At 48.1% G+C, this 17,192-nt stretch overlaps 1 protein-coding gene across 1 annotated transcript in view; it reads right to left on the bottom strand.

Moving 5' to 3' along the window:
• Positions 1 to 10,344: 10,344 nt before the first annotated feature.
• B4GALT1 (beta-1,4-galactosyltransferase 1) overlaps positions 10,345 to 17,192 on the bottom strand; it is a 64,647-nt gene continuing 57,799 nt past the window's right edge. Inside the window, exon 3 of the mRNA XM_045373363.2 lies at positions 10,345 to 11,053. Coding sequence (XP_045229298.2) covers positions 10,892 to 11,053 — 162 coding nt within the window. The 3' untranslated portion in view covers positions 10,345 to 10,891. The remainder of the gene's footprint in view (positions 11,054 to 17,192) is intronic.

Below are 17,192 nucleotides of genomic sequence, written 5' to 3'. Positions count from 1 at the left end.
ACCAGCCTGGCCAACATGGTGAAACCCCATCTCTACTAATAATACAAAAATCAGCCGGGTGTGGTGGCAGGCGCTTGTAATCCCAGCTACTCGGGAGGCTGAGGCAGAAGAATCTCTTGAACCTGGGAGGCAGAGGTTGCAGCAAGCCAAGATTGTGCCACTGCACTCCAGCCTGGGCGACAGTGGAAAAAAAAGGCTGGTTAGAGCTGAGACACTGGGCTCTGACTCATGCTAATTAAAACAGTACTCAGGCAGACATAGAAAGCCAGCTTGTTAATTTACTGTGAAAAATATACCTGTCTTAAGGATGGGAAATATATGTATCATCATAGGCGTTCCCACCAGCATACAAACATGCTCTGGTATCTCACTCTTACAATTCTTCCTTGACCTATATCATATCTCTTCATATTCTACCTCATTTCTTTGCTTTCCTTCATAGCCAAACTTCTAGAAAGAGTTGCCCCCAAAATGCTATTTCTATTCCCTTAACCTGTTCACACCCACCCTATTCCAATATGACTTTCATCTCTACTATTCCACGAAGTCTTCTCATGTCAAAGTCACTGATGATTTTTCTGTTGCCAAATCCAACAGGCTTACCTAGGTCTTCACCTAGAGAATATTGAGACTCAGCAGGTTAGAGTTTCAGTTCTTGAAATTTGGTCCAGCCCCCTCATGAGGACAACTGGAAAATATAAAACAAATCTGCTTATAGGCATAGAAGAGAAGATAAATTGGTGTTTGGGACTACTTTTTCCCTAGAGGGTATTTGTCCATGCTCGAATGAATGACCAGAGGAAGATGCCTTTTTTAAACAGGAGGACAGTTATTGAAGTTAGGGCTAGCCAAAATAAGAAGCCCTGGCCGGGCATGGTGGCTCAATTCTGTAATCCCAGAACTTTGGGAGGCCAAGGTGGGCGGATCACCGGAGGTCAGGAGTTTGACACCAGCCTGGCCAACATGGTGAAACCCCATCTCTACTAAAAAAATACAAAATTAGTTAGGAGTCGTAGCGGGCGCCTGTAATCCCAGCTACTCAGGGGCCTGAGGCAGGAGAATCGCTTGAACCTGGGAGACGGAGGTTGCAGTGAGCCGAGATTGCACTGTTGCACTCCAGCCTGGGCTACAAGAGCAAAATTCCATCTCAAAAAAAAAAAAAAAAAAAAAGAAGCAGCCCTAATGAACCTCCCCGAGGTGAGATATGGAACAGCTGAACCTTGGAAAAAGGGTGAATTACAGGTGGACAGACCCTAATTGGAATCAGCTTCAAATCATCTGAATCCCTGCAACTGGAATAAGGTAATTCTGCAATGCCAGTCACTCCGAAGAGCCTGGCAGAAGCAAATTTAAAGCCTTTCTGGAGGAAGACATCACAGGCCTCAACTTATTGCTATAAGCAATTTTTGGCATTGCATTTTGCAAATATAATTTATGGCTCATGAAGAGATAATACACCTTGAATGAAAACCAGCAAAACCAGTAGATGATACGCAAAAATTCTTTTTTTTGAGACCAAGTCTCACTCTGTTGCCTAGCCTGCAGAGCAGTGTCGTGATCTCGGCTCACTGCAACCTCTGCCTCCCAGGTTCAAGCAATTCCCCTGCCTCAGCCTTCCGAGTACCTGGAATTACAGGTGTGCACCATCATTGCCTGGCTAATTTTTGTAGTTTTAGTAGAGACGGGGTTTCACCACGTTGGCCAGGCTGGTCTCCTGACCTCAGGTATTCTGCCAGCCTTTGCCTCCCAAAGTGCTAGGATTACAGCCGAGAGCCACTGTGCCCAGTCAAAAAGTCTTAAACCCAGAAGATACAACAATCCTAAATTGCTAAATCTCTAATAATATAGTCTCAAAGCACAAGACATAAGAATTGATAGAGCTACAAAGACAAATAGAAAAAGCTACAAGCCTAGTGGGAAATTTTCAACAAGCAAAGAGTATAGAAGATTTTATTTCAAAATTCATTAAGGTAGGGCCGGGCATGGTGGCTCACGCCTGTAATTCCAGCACTTTGGGACGCCGAGGTGGGCAGATCACGAGGTCAGGAGTTCAAGACTATCCTGGCTAACACGGTGAAATCCCGTCTCTACTAGAAATACAAAAAATTAGCCGGGCGTGGTGGCGGGCACCTGTAGTCCCAGCTACTCGGGAGGCTGAGGCAGGAGAATGGCGTGAAGCAGGGAGGCGGAGCTTGCAGTGAGCTGAGACTGTGCCACTGCACTCCAGCCTGGGCAACAGAGCGAGACTCCTCAAAAAAAAAAATAAATAAAAAGATTTGAACAATACAGTTAACAACTTTAACCTAACAGACATACACAGAACACTGTCTCCTAAAATTCTGACTACAGTAGTCCCCCTCTTATCCACAGTATCCTTTTCCATGGTTTCATTAATCCATGGTCAACTGCAATCTGAAAATAGGTGAGCATAGTACAATAAGATATTTGGAGAGAGACATTTTTAGTAGAGACTGGGTTTCACCATGTTGGCCAGGCTGGTCTGGAACTCCTGACCTCAAGTGATCCACTCACCTTCGCCTCCTAAAGTGCTGCGATTACAGGCCTGGGCTACCATTGCCAGCCTTTCTGTTGTTGTTTTTAGACAGGGTCTTCTCATTCTGTCACCCGGGCTGGAGTACAGTGGTGTGATCATGGCTCATTGCAGCCTCAAACTCCTGGGCTCAAATGATCCTCCTGCCTCAGCCTCCCAAAGTGCTGGGATAATAGACATAAGCCAGTGTGCTTGGCCACAAAACTTTTTTCTTTGGACATAATTATGAGATTGAAATAAAGAAAAAGATTTTTTCAGAGATGTGAAAATCTAAGGAGGATTATGCGTAAGGAAAATTACCTACTAATTTCACTCATGAACATAGATGTAAAAATCCTGAATAGTAGATTAGCCAACCAAATCTTGCTATACATAAAAAGGTCACTACATAATGAGTAAATTGTTTCTATTCTAGGAATGCAAGTTTGGCTTTACACTTGAAAACCAATCCAAGAAATTTACCCCATTAAAAGAATAAGGGAGAAAAATCATATGATCATTTTAATAGATGCCAAAAAGCATTTAATAAAATTCAACATCCATTCATGATTAAAACAAAACAATACAAAACAAAAAAACTTAACTCTTTTTTTTTTTTTTTTTTTTTTTTTTTTTTTTTTTTTTTGAGACGGAGTCTCACTCTGTCCCCCTTGCTGGAGTGCAGTGGCCGGATCTCAGCTCACTGCAAGCTCCGCCTCCCGGGTTCAGGCCATTCTCCTGCCTCAGCCTCCCGAGTAGCTGGGACTACAGGCGCCCGCCACCTCGCCCGGCTAGTTTTTTTATATTTTTTAGTAGAGACGGGGTTTCACTGTGTTAGCCAGGATGGTCTCGATCTCCTGACCTCGTGATCCACCCGTCTCGGCCTCCCAAAGTGCTGGGATTACAGGCTTGAGCCACCGCGCCCGGCCAGAAAAACTTAACTCTTACCAAACAAGGAATAGAAGGGAATTTTCTTAGTATGATGAAGGTCTACATAAAACTATATCAAATATCATTCTTAACTACATCAAATACCATTCTTAATGGTGAAACTTTAGTTTTCCTTTAGAGACCTAGACTTGGTATAAATGAAAATACCTCTACTACTTCTTTTTTTTTTTTTTTTTTTTTTTTTTTTTTTTTTTTGAGACGGAGTCTCGCTTAGTCGCCCAGGCTGGAGTGCAATGGCCGGATCTCAGCTCACTGCAAGCTCCGCCTCCCGGGTTTACGCCATTCTCCTGCCTCAGCCTCCCGAGTAGCTGGGACTACAGGCGCCCACCACCTCGCCTGGCTAGTTTTTTGTATTTTTAGTAGAGACGGGGTTTCACCATATTAGCCAGGATGGTCTCGATCTCCTGACCTCGTGATCCGCCCGTCTCGGCCTCCCAAAGTGCTGGGATTACAGGCTTGAGCCACCGCGCCCGGCGGAAATACCTCTACTACTTCTATTCAACATTGTAATGAAAGTCCTAGACAGCACAGGAAAGTAAGAAATAAAAGCTTTGAGACTGGAAAGGAAGAAACTTTTTTTTTTTTTTTTTTTTTTTTGAGATGGAGTCTTGCTCTGTTACCCAGGCTGGAGTGCAGTGGCGCGATCTTGGCTCACCACAAATTCTGCCTCTCAGGTTCAAGCGATTCTCCTGCCTCAGCCTCCCAAGTAGCTGAGATTACAGGCACACGCCACCATGCCCAGCTAATTTTTGTATTTTTAGTAGAGATGGGGTTTCGCCATGTTGCCCAGACTGGTCTCAAACTCCTGAGCTCAAGCGATCTGTTCACCTTGGCCTCCCAAAGTGCTGGGATTACAGGTGTGAGCCACCGTGCCCGGCCAGAAGAAACATCATTTAAAGATGACAGGAAATCTTTGTCGAAGATACTTAGGAAATCCAAATGAATGTGGAGAAAATTATTAGAATTAATCATTAAGGTTACTGAATACAAGGTCAATGTATGAAAATTGTGCTTACATATACGAGCAACAAAAGAAAAATGTATTTCAAAAGGCTATCATTTATTTAAAAATAGTAAAACTAGACTGGGCACAATGGCTCACGGCTGTAATCCCAGCACTTTTGGAAGTTAAGGCAGGTGGATGACTTGAGCCCAGGAGTTCGAGACCAACCTGAGCAACATGGTGAAAGCCTGTCTCCACAGAAAATAGAAAAAAATAGCCAGGCGTGGTTCCATGCACCTATAGTTCCAGCTACTCAGGAGGCTGAGGTGGGAGAATCACTTGAGCCTGGGAGGTGGAGGTTGCGGTGAGCCAAGATCATGCCACTGTACTCCTCACTGGACGACAGAGCAAGATCCTGTCTCAAAAAATAAAAAAATAGTAAAAATATATACAATACCTAGGAAAAAATAATAAAAATGTGTACGATCCCTGTGAAGAAATGAAAGAAGACCTAAACCAAAAGAGGATTCTATCTTGTTTATAGGTTGAAGGCTCGATGTTTTAAAGATATCAGGTCTCTTACAGTGATCCATAGACTCACTGGCATTTCAATCAATATCTCAAAAAGTTGGGTGATTGTGGTGGGGTTTTTTGGTGGCTCTTGATAGGCTAATTGTAAAGTTCATATGGAAATGCAAGAACCAAGACACTCAATAAAAAAAGAACAACATTCATTAAAAAGGTGTACTAATGAATACAATGTGGTAGTGAGACAACGATAGATAAATGAATCCATGAACTAGAATACAGTCCAGCGACAGACCCTCACAGGAAAGGACACTTGCTTTATGACCAAGGTGGCATTGTAGTACAGTGGGGAAAGGACAACAGCTTTCAATAGATAGTACTGGGATAATTGTGGATGTCCACAAAAAAGCAATTTGCCTAAAGTTCCCCAGTGGCTATGTGGTGAAGCTGTCTTTATTTTTTATTTTTATTTTTTTATTTGTCTTGAGACAGAGTCCATGCCCGGCTAATTTTTATATTTTTAGTACAGACATGGTTTCAACATGTTGACCAGGCTGGTCTCGAACTCCTGACCTCAGGTGATCTGCCCGCCTCGGCCTCCCAAAATGCTGGAATTATAGGCATGAGCCATCATGCCCGGCCTGAAGCCAAGACTTTAAACCCAAATGTAACTGGCTCTAAAGTCCATACTCTTTACATTCAGCCAATCACCGTGTCACCTCCCAAAGATGTCGTTAGCAACAAGCCTCCCAAGTTACAGAGGTGTTTTGTGACCCAGAAAATGCTGTGACTACCTGCGGAGGAGATAATTACTGCCTTCCAGGTTAGTAGGGTCTCCTTGGCCCATAGCCCTAAAGCTCCTACTGGGTCCCCCTCCTCTCTGGTAAAGTACAGCGGGCACCTGACCACCAAGTCCCCTTGAAAAAGAGGGACTCTGGGAAGGGGGACTTCAGCAGGGGGCTGGCCTTACAGCCAAGGTACTCAGGACTGAATACCCCCAGGGCACTGTGAGAGGCTGATGCTCTGAGGTTCCCTTGGGGTCAGCCTCAGGCCATGTTTGAGAGGAAACCAGAGCCAGGTCACCAGAGACCCTTGGGACACGTTTTGTGTTTTACTTTTTAAGCTGAACTTTGTGTTTTTGCGGCTTTGGTCTGGGGTAGAGGCCAGCTGAAGAAGGAAAAGCAGTAGAGCCTTCCAGGAAAACATGCAGCTGAGGCCTAGTTCCCTTTGGCCTCTTGGCCATGCCCTGGGGGATCCCTGGGAACTAGCAGGGGCTGCCCGTCCTTCTTCCCTTCTCTAGTTTCCTGGATTGACAAAGTAGACCTTTGTTTCTGGCTTTGAGACCTTGAGGGAGGATGGGAGTTCTGTCTTAGCACCCTAGCAGTGACTGTACTCAGGCTGAAGAGTTTTCTTAGAAATACAAAATGGCAGCTTTGAAAGGCCCTCGCAGCCTCCTGACCCATGTCCAGATGGGGACTAGAGAGATGATCTTGTTATAGGAAAGGGATCCCAATCCAGACCCCAAGAAAGTGTTCTTGGATCTCATGCAAGAAGGGATTTGGGGCAAGTCCATGGAATAAAGTGAAAGCAAGTTTATTAAGAAAGCAAAAGAATAAAAGAATGGCTACTCCACTGGCAGAACAGGGTGTGGGCTGCTTGACTGAGTATTATAGTTATTTCTTGATTATATGCTAAACAAGAGGTGAATTATTCATGAGTTTTCTGGGAAAGGGGTGGGGATTTCCCCCAGAACTGAGGGTTCCTCCCCTTTTTAGACCATATAGGGTAACTTCCAGACATTGCCATGGCATTTTTAAACTGTCATGGCACTGATGGGAATGGGAGTGTCTTTTAGCATGCTAACACGTTATAATTAGCATATAGTGAGCGGAGAGGACACCAGAGGTCACTTTCATTGCCATCTTGGTTTTGGTAGGTTTTGGTTGGCTTCTTTACAGCATCCTGTTTTATCAGCAGGGTGTTTGTGACCTGTATCTTTTTTTTTTTTTTTTTTTTTTTTTGAGATGGAGTTTCACTCTTGTTGCCCAGGCTGGAGTGCAATGGCGCGATCTCGGCTCATTGCAACCTCTGCCTCCCAGGTTCAAGTGATTCTCCTGTCTCAGCCTCCCGAGTAGCTGGGATTCCAGGCACCCACCACCATGCCCAGCTGATTTTTGTATTTTTAGTAGAGATGGCATTTCACCATGTTGGCCAGACTGGTCACAAACTCCTGATCTCTGGTGATCCGCCTGCCTTGGCCTCCCAAAGTGCTGGGATTACAGGTGTGAGCCACTGCGCCTGGCCTGTGACCTGTATCCTATGCCAACCTTCAGTCTCATCCTGTGAGTAAGAATGCCTAACCTCCTGGGAATGCAGCCCAGCAGGTTTCAGCCTTATTTCACCCAGCCCCAGTTCAAGATGGAGTCGCTGTGGTTCAAACGCCTTTGACATTCTGACCTTGGTCATCCAGGAGTCAACCCTAGATTCCCAGTACAGCACTTCCTCAGTTCCCTCAACTAATTGTACTCCCCCAAATTGAGGCATTTCCAGCAGTATGCTAGGATGTGTACTGACCTCAGGATTGGAGAGAGGCCAGGGAAAGGCCTGGCAGGCCTTGTCTCCCACAAATGAAACCCTTGGAACAGTCTCCTGGAGGTTGTGGGCAGTGAACCTGCATGATAGGGTAGACTCAAGACAGGAAGAGTGCCCATAGACCCTGGGAGCCAGCAGGGCCAAGATCTGCCAGCCAGACTCACAGAGGCCACCAAGCCCAGCGCCCTTGAGACACACACAGCGTCTGAGTCAGACACAGAGCATTCCAAGCTGGTAGGAATGGCCCAAGCTGACATCTGAGATGTCTTGCTCAATAGACAAATTGTTCATGGGGGAGATTTCTCCTGTCCTCAGCATGCAATTCTTCTCTCCCTGTTCCATAGTCTCATTGTCACTAGGTCAGCATCTATCCAGAGCAAACCACATGAAACACAAATCATTGAGGCTTGGAGCTGATGAAGTTAAACCCAACAGCCTGCTTTTTAGCACTCCTGATTCAGCTTGTCATCAAAACAAACCACAGTCCCTGGCTTCGCTTAGGAAAATGCCTTTGACTGAGAACTTACAGGGGGTCTTGGAACAGTGTGGCAATTGCCCTCCTTTGGGAAGACGGTGTACAGTCGGGGAGGAAAGGTGCCCAGAAGAGAAAGGGAGAACTGAGCAGGCATCTAGGCCTTATTGGGGAATCCTAGGTCTCCACCTGGCCTTCTGGGTCCCCACAGTCTTGAGACAGACACTGTGCTGAGCCCTCCTGAGCACCAGGTGTTGGCCCAGGCAGGGCAGGTCCAGGAGGATTAGGAAGCTGTGTTGCCCATGAAGCAGGGACTGGTTGTTGCCACCCAGAGTGATGCTTCAGAGGCAGAAAGCCCCATGTCTTCAGGTCCACTTGCATCCCCAGCCCCCAGGAGTCTCCCTCCCTCTTCCCCACACCTCAGGCCTCCTTGCATCCTCATGGATTATTTGAGTGTTAACCATTCCTGTACATCTCCCAGACGGTGCTGACACTGATGCCTCTGGTATACGGAACTGCCGTTGTCAAGTTTACTAGGCTCCTAAGTCCTCTAAAACAGTAAAGGGAAAACAAAACAAAACACAAACAATCTCATCCCAAAGGTGCTCTTGGCTCCAACCCTGGATCCTGGCTGTACTTCTCTCAGCAGTGCTGCTGAGGCCACAACTTCCATGGCTGGGGCAAGGCACCTCACAGCCTCCATCCCCCTGCTTCCACACTGTGTGGATGAGGAGCTGGGTCATGGTCCAGTGGCCAGAGCCCTGGCCTGGGACTCAGAAGGTCCATGTCAGACCCAAATTCTGTGTGACCTTGTGCAAGTCATGTGAGCTCCCTGAGCCTGAGTTTCCCATGCTAGGATTATTGTAAGGAGCAACACAAGGTATGTGGGAAAGCACCAAGTGTGCTCATGGAGGGCGAACACGGGTGAGGGGTTCACGAGTCCCCCTGCGCCCTCCCTGCCCCACAGGCCCACCTTGGAGGAAAGTGGGAACTAAGAGCTGGGCTTTCTCCTGTGCTTCTGTCATTAGGGGAGACCAAAGTCACTGCAGCCACTGCAACAGGACACAGGGAGCGCTCCAAAGGCCCCGGCGACGTTTTATTGTCCAGCATTCCACATCTGTCCCGGAAATGAGTTTCCAACAGCTCCAGGCTCAGGTCTGTGTCAAAATCCAGATGTCAGGGCCTCCCTCTGCAACAGGGCTCCTAGATTCTGGAGTCAAAGATCTACTAGAAAAGGGGTCCCACGGTGAAACCCCGTCTCTACTAAAAATACAAAAAATTAGCCGGGCGCGGTGGCGGGCGCCTGTAGTCCCAGCTACTCAGGAGGCTGAGGCAGGAGAATGGCGTAAACCCAGGAGGCGGAGCTTGCAGTGAGCCGAGATCGCGCCACTGCACTCCAGCCTGGGCGACAGAGCGAGACTCCGTCTCAAAAAACAAAAAACAAAAAACAAAAAAAAAAAAAAGAAAAGGGGTCCCCCTCATGTCCTCCTGGGCTCCCCAGAGGGCTCTGATCAGGCACCAGAGGAGAATCTCGCCCCTGCGGAGCCAGGACAGTGTTCCTCTCCTACCCCATTCTTTCTAGTCTTTAGTGTCTTGAGTCATGACAGTTCAATTGCGCTCACAAAAGAGTGGCAAGAAATGTTGTAACTATTTTTCTAAACCTGAGAGAATTGCCAGAAGCCCCCCCAGCCTGTATTGAGCTCCTGTTCTGCCTTCTCAGACCTTCCTACAGCCATGCCATATCCCATCACCTGTGAACAGGGTTCAGGCCTCCACCATTCCCCCAGGTGAGGAACCCTGCATCACCCTTCCAAGGCTGGGGGACTTGTGGGGAATGCAACTCCTCCCCGAGGACAACCCAGCATGCCCTCTTAACAGGGCCAACACTCTGAACAAAGGCCTCAGCCCAGGGTGGGGCGAGGATCCTCAGAACAGGGGCCTGGCCCCAGGCTCTGTAGAGAAGGAAAATCATCGTCAATTTTTGCTCATACATCTGCTCCCACAAACAATTACAGAGTAATTTCTGCACTAAATTATTCATACATTTCCCTGCCTCATATGGAAAGACCATTCTGTAGTTTCCTTTGTTTCCTTAGGCCTCTTTCCAATCGATAAATATAGATCCACTTCATCATTCTCAATGGTTGCATAGTACTTGATTGTTTGGATGTACTTCGTTTTACTTAACACAGTCCCCTGTTGATGGGGGCTTCTCATTTTCCAGGGCTACAAACAGCAGCAGGGCAAACATTGATGCACATACATCTTGGGGTGTTACTTTGTTTTCTTAGGATGAATTCCTAGAAGCTGACTTGTGAGGTCAAAATATAGGTCCACTTTTAAGATTTATTTATGTATAGTCCACTCCCAGAATGGGTGTGGTAGTATCCTCGCCAGTACCAAGTCCTTGCCAGTGTCTCGCCTGAGTGTCCTGCCCACCCTCCAATCCAGGGTCTAACACGGAGCTCAGGCTTTCCTTCCTGACACCAGGGGACCCTCCTCTCCCTCTAGACATAACCTATCTAGCTGACTCCATTTTCACCCCCAGGGATAATCCAGCCCCCAGCTTCTCACTTCTTCCTCTAAAAAGCCTCCAGCTCAGCCCCTAGTTTCCACCAACAGTCAGTGGGAACCAAGTGGGCACCCTGGGAGTAAGGGGCTCCTTGCTATCAGTCCTGAGATCTTGACTGAGTCCAGGCTTCAACTTCTGCACCTAAGCCCCACCTGGCAAAAGGACAGTGGTACCTATGTCATAGCTTTGCCACAGCCTGGACTCCTTAGGGGAGGACAGCATTTGTTTTGAGAGCAGGTAGCTGCTGAAAAGCCAGTCACTGGGGCAGGGTCCCCAGCCGGATTCAGCAACCAGGCTGAGTCCCTAGGACTGGCCAATCCTCAGGTGGCACAGCTCACATGGCCAGCATGTCTCATGCTCAAATCTCCAGGAGGATGCCAGGACTAACCACCATGCTCTGCCACCTCCAGAGAGGAAGAGACCAGGCGAAGCCTTCATCCCAGGGAGCCTTCTTATTTTCTCATACTGTGGGAAAAAACGCATAACATAAAATGTGTCATTTTACCTTTTTTTTTTTTTTTTTTTTGACAGTCTCACTCTGTTGCCCAGGCTGGAGTGCAGTGGCGTGCTAAGTAAATGAACTGCAACTTCCACCTCTTGGGTTCAAGCAATTCTCCTGCCTCAGGCTCCCGAGTGCCTGGGATTAAGGGCATGGGCCACCACACCCAGCTAATTTTTGTATTTTTAGTAGAGACGGGGTTTCACCATGTTGGCCAGGCTGGTCTCAAACTCCTGACCTCATGTGATCTGCCCACCTTGGCCTCCCAAAGTGCTGGGATTACTGGCGTGAGTTACTGTGCCCAGCCTCTACATTTTAACCATTTTTTTTTTTTTCAAATGGCCCAATCTTGGCTAACCACAACCTCCGCCTTCTAGGTTCAAGCGATTCTCCTGCCTCAGCCTCCCGAGTAGCTGGGATTACAGGCATGCACCACCATGCCCGGCTAATTTTGTATTTTTAGTAGAGACAGGGTTTCTCCATGTTGATCAGGCTGATCTCGAACTCCCAACCTCAGGTGATCCGCCCACCTCAGCCTCCCAAAGTGCTAGGATTACATACAGACATGAGCCACCATGCCGGCTCATTTTAACCATTTTTAAATGGGAACAGGTAGCAACTGAAAAGCCAGTCATTGGGGGCAGAGTGCCAATGTAAAGTTCTGTGGCATTAAGTACATTCATATTGTTGCACTACCACCACCCATTTCCAGAACGTTTTCATCTTCCTCAACTAAAACTCTATTAAACAATAACTCCCCATTCCCCCTCCATCCCCCTGCCCCTGACAACCACCATTCTGCCTTCTGTCTCTGTGAATTTGACTATTTTAGCTAACTCGTCTAAGTGCAATCATACGATATTTGTCCTTTTGTGACTGACTTATTTCAGTTAGCATAATATCTTCAAGGTTCATCTGAGTTGTAGTACATGTCAGAATTTCCTCCCCTTTTAAGGCTGACTGATATTCCACTGTTTGTATATACCACCTTTTGTTTATTCATCCATCAAAGGACTCGTGGGTTGTTTTCTTTTGTCTACTATGAATCATAGTGCTGAATAGTATCTGTTCAGGTTCCTGTTTTTATTTCTTTTGGGTATATTGATAAAAATGGACTTGTTGGATTCTATGGTAATTCCACGTTTAATTTTTGGAGGAATTTCCATACCATTTTCCATAGGGGTCGCACCATTTGACATTCCTACTAGCAATGCACGAGTATTCCAATTTCTTCTTTTTTTCTTTCACCCTGAATCAACAATGGCTAACATTCCAATTTCTGCATATCTCTGCCAACACTTATTTTGTGTTTCTGGTTTTTAAAATAATAACCATCCAAATCTGTGTACCTCTTTGTGGTTTTTATTTGCATTTCCACTGGGAGCCTTCTTAAGGTCAGGAAATCCTAGATCCCTTTGTCAAAGGACAGATGGCCCAGCTGAAAGGAGCCTGCGTAGGGAGGTGGCTTCTATGCTCCTCTTAACCCTATCTCTTACTCCTGGGAGCTGAGCAGAGGCACAGCCGCCCCATTCGCATCCCTGTGCTTCTCCCTCAGGCCCCTGGGTACCCTTGACCCTGCTGAGCTTGGTAGGGGATGATCAGGAAGCCTGAGTTTTGGAAGGTTAGGGAAGAGCAGGTGAGAGGGAGGATGGAGACAAAGAAGCACTTCTGAGGGACAGCAATGGAGCGTGGATGGCATTGGGCAGAAGAGGGAGATGTCTCCAACGCCATGCCAGCCCTCCCTCACCAGGTAGAACTTGAACAGCTTATGCCGTGATGCTCCAGGAAGCCCTGGGAGGGAGCAAGGGAGAGGGGACAGCAGGAAGGGGTGATTCTGCTGTTTTTACAAATGATGACCCAGAAGTAAATGGACTTCCCTCAAGAAGACAGAGAAGGTTAGTCTCAGGGCAAGAGGAAAAGTCAACCGCAGGGCACTTCCTACTGGAGGAAGGGCAGAACTATGGGGAGACCAAGGGTGGATTCTGAGAGCAAGTCATAAAACAAAAGAGCAAACAGAGACACAGAGAGGGGAACCAACTTGCCCAGAGTCACACAGCAAGTGGGGAGTCAGAGACAGCCAGACGTAATGGTCATTGTATGGCTTCCTTCTGGCTCCCTGCCTGGTGACCTGGCACTCAATCTCCCCAGATACACCGTGACATCATTGTGCCCTGTCTCTACTCCCTGCCTGGTGACCTGGCACTCATTCTCCCCAAATACACCGTGACATCATTGTGCCCTGTCTCCACTCTTGGTGACCCTGGCACACATCTCGCTGCAGGGCAAATGTCCTTGGGGTGCCACGTTCCTCTGGTTTCCGGTCTATTGACCCTATCACTCCTAACAGCCTCCTGTGCACCCGGGGTTCCTCTGCCTCACACCCTGGGTACAGGTCCTGAAGCCCAGACAAAGGGAGTAACCACGTTCTCTGCCCGGGGACACTGCCAAAGACAGAAATGAGGCTTGCCTGCCACGACCGGCTCAGCCAGACAAACCTCATTTCCTTTCTGACATGGTAAGAAGTTCCAGCTTTAAGAAGAAACCAGCCCCTAGGAATGTCTGAAATCCCACCTCCTGGAAGAAACAAGGAGCCTGGATATGTGGCAGAAACTTGGTAACACTCAGAATGTGGTCAATGTGATCATCCTCATCCCCTCCCCTCTCCCCCCACCACCCCCACGCTGCTGGCCTCGGTCGAGAGCAGCAAACATGTCTCGCCCAGGGAGGTGCCACTCTTTCACCCCCAGAGGCAGTCGCCTCCTTGGGCCCCTTGGCTCTGCCTCCAAAGAACAGCTGTAGGCCAGTGATTTGGCACCTGGGCCACATTCTCCCATGGAAAAGAGGTGGTATGTGGGGGATCTGGTGATTACTCTCATGATTACGGGGCTCTGCTTGGCTCAGACTTGGTTCTTCTGGGCCCTGTGTGAGACTAGAAACAAAGCATTTCTCGAGGAAATGGCTGAGCCCAGGAGCTTGTCCTTGGCCCCTTTTCTCCTACCTCCCTCCCTGGTCCCTTGGAGCCCATGGGGAGGGGGTTCCACCTCTCTTCCTCTCCAAGGCTGCCATCCTAAACACCTTCACTCAGGTGGGGCATGAAAGGGTGGGGGAAACACTGTTGGTGAAGTCCTGGGTGTCTCCAGAATAGGAACAGTCACTCGCCCTGAGGTTTACTCACCCAGCTGCCACATAGCAAAGTTCAACATGTGCCCTGAAAGAGGAAAAGGGAAGATCCCCAGCACCTGAGTGTGTGCATATGTATATCTGTGCAATATGTACATGGCAGTCTGCATGTGTATGTCAACACATGTGCCCACATGCATTTTAAACAATTAAACAAGCATAACACTTGTCATGCTTATTATGAGCCAGGCATGTTCTAAGTGCTTATAAGTATGGTATTAACTCATTTAATCTTCATAACAGCGCTATGAAATAGGTTCTGTTATAACTCCCATTACACAGAACAAGACACTGAGGCAGGATTGCTTAAGCCCAGGAGTTTGAATCCAGCCTGGGCAACATAGTGAGACCCCTGTCTCTAAAAAACAAACAAATAATAGAAAAACTAGGGGCCAGGTGCAGTGGCTCACACCTGCAATCCCAGCACTTCAGGAGACTGAAGGATGAGGGTTGCTTGAGACCGGGAGTTTGAGACCAGCCTGTTCAACATACTGAAACTCTGTCTCTTAAAAAAAAAAAATCTGAAAGGCATTTTGTGAGAAACTGAAGCACAGAGAGGCCAAGTCATTTGCTCATGGTCACAGAATAAGAGGCAGTGGCAGGACTTGAATCCAATCCAGGTATTCTGACCTCTCATAGGCACATGTCAGATGTGTTATGCATGTTAGTGTGCAGGCATGTGTGGAGGCATGCGTCCGGGTGGAGGCATGCGTCTGGGTGGATGCGTGTGTGTGGAGGTGTGCGTCTGGGTGGATGCGTGTGTCTGGGTGGATGCGTGTGTCTGGGTGCATGTGTGTGTGTGGATGCGTGAGTCTGTGTGGAGGTGTGTGTGTGGATGCGTGTGTGGATGTGTGCATCTGGGTGGATGTGTGTGTCTGTGTGCATGTGTGTGTGTGTGGATGCGTGAGTCTGTGTGGAGGTGTGTGTGTGGATGCGTGTGTGGATGTGTGCATCTGGGTGGATGTGTGTGTCTGGGTGGATGCGTGTGTCTGTGTGGAGGTGTGCATCTGAGTGGATGTGTGTGTCTGGGTGGATGCGTGCGTCTGGGTTGAGGTGTGCGTCTGGGTGGATGCATGCGTCTGGGTGGAGGTGTGAGTCTAGGTGGATGCGTGTGTCTGGGTGGATGTGTGTGTCTGGAGGTGTGCATCTGGGTGGATGCGTGTGTGTGGATGCGTGCATCTGCGTGGAGGTGTGCATCTGTGTGGATGCGTGCGTCTGGGTGGATGCGTGCATCTGGATGGATGCGTGTGTGTGAATGCGTGCGTCTGAGTGGATGCGTGTGTGTGGAGGTGTGCATCTGGGTGGATGCATGCGTCTGGGTGGATGCGTGTGTCTGTGTGGAGGTGTGCATCTGGGTGGATGCGTGTGTCTGTGTGGATGCGTGTGTGTGGATGCGTGTGTCTGTGTGGAGGCGTGCGTCTGGGTGGATGCATCTGGGTTGATGCGTGCATCTGGGTGGATGCGTGTGTGTGGATGCATGCGTCCGGGTGGAGGCATGTGTCTGTGTGGATATGTGTCTTGGTGAAGCAGAGCACACAGTGAAAGGTTAAGTTCACCCTTTGACTGGTGTGCTCCACTTCACCCAGACCTTATAGCTTGCAAAGTCCTGTGTGGCACTGTGATATAATAAAATATATATATTTGGCCTCTGCCCTGGGTTCCTGATACAGAGCCCCTAAAACTCATAATTTCCTGAGCAATAGGGGTGCTAGGAGAATCTTTTGTTCTAATATTTGGTGTTTGACCCTGGTTCCTGATGGAGCTTCTAATCCCTTGGAATGTCCCGGGTGACAGGAACGTCTTTTGTTCTAATGAAATGATTCTCTGTGAGCTCCTGGATGGGGACTGGTCACCAGAAAGACCAAGCCATGATGAGAAGCTTGGCACTTTCAGTCCCACTCCCATCCTTCAGGAAGGGGAGAGGGGCTGAAGGTTGAGCTGACAGACAATGGCCGATGATGTAATCTATCAGGCCTATGTGACGAAGCTTCCATAAAAACCAGAAGGACAGGGTCAAATGAGCTTCCAGATAGCTGAACACGTGGAGGTGTCTGGAGGGTGGAGCCCCTGGAGAGCGCATGGAAGCTTCTCTCCCCTTCCCCCATGCCTTGCCCTATGCATCTCTCCATCCGGTTCTTCATCGGTATCCTTTCTAATGTCACTAAGTCCAGTAAATGTTAAGTGTTACACTGAGTTTTAATTAAACACTAAGTTCTAATTAAGCTGTCCTAGCAAATTAAACCCAAGAACAGGCTCATGGGAACCCCAATTTATAGCTGGTTTGTCAGAAGTATGGGTCACAACTATAGCTGAGTGAGTGGTATAAGCCTGCAGCCCAACTACTTCTACTTGGTAAGTTATGGCGGGAGGATCGCGTGAGCCCAAGAGTTTGAAGCCAGGCTGGGTGACACAGCAAGGCCCTGTATCCAAAAAACATTTTTTAAAAGTGTAGGTCACAACCAACTACTTGTGACTGGCATCTGCAGTGGAGGCAGTCTTGTGAGACTGAGCCAACCTGTGGGATCTGACGCTATCTCCAGGCAGACAGTATCAGAATTGAGTTAAATTGTAGGACACCCAGCTAGCGTCCACTGGAAAACTGCTTGTTGGTGAGGAGAAATCCCCACATATCTGGGGGCAGAAGTGATGTGTTGTGAGCGGTGGTGTGTGAGAAGGAAAAAAAAAAGTTTTTTTGTTGTTTGACATGAATAGATGGAGACAACCAGATGGCCCTGGAGTGGCTAGAAGAGGCTGCCCTTCCTGCTCCTGTTTCCCAGCTGATGCCCCACATTCACAGCTTTGTCCTGGCAGGGCCTGCAGCTCCCTCACCCTGGAGGGCAGGGGTGGCTCTCCTGCACACTGGTTTCCTGTGGCCCCCTTCTTCAGGAGTGCTGATTCAATCCAACCAGCCTGACCCAGGGCCAC

Source organism: Macaca fascicularis, chromosome 15 (assembly GCF_037993035.2).
Source record: "Macaca fascicularis isolate 582-1 chromosome 15, T2T-MFA8v1.1".
In the NCBI taxonomy this organism is placed as follows: Eukaryota; Metazoa; Chordata; class Mammalia; order Primates; family Cercopithecidae; genus Macaca; species Macaca fascicularis.
The sequence above is the reverse complement of the archived record's forward strand: the minus strand, read 5'-3'. Positions and strand labels throughout refer to the sequence as shown.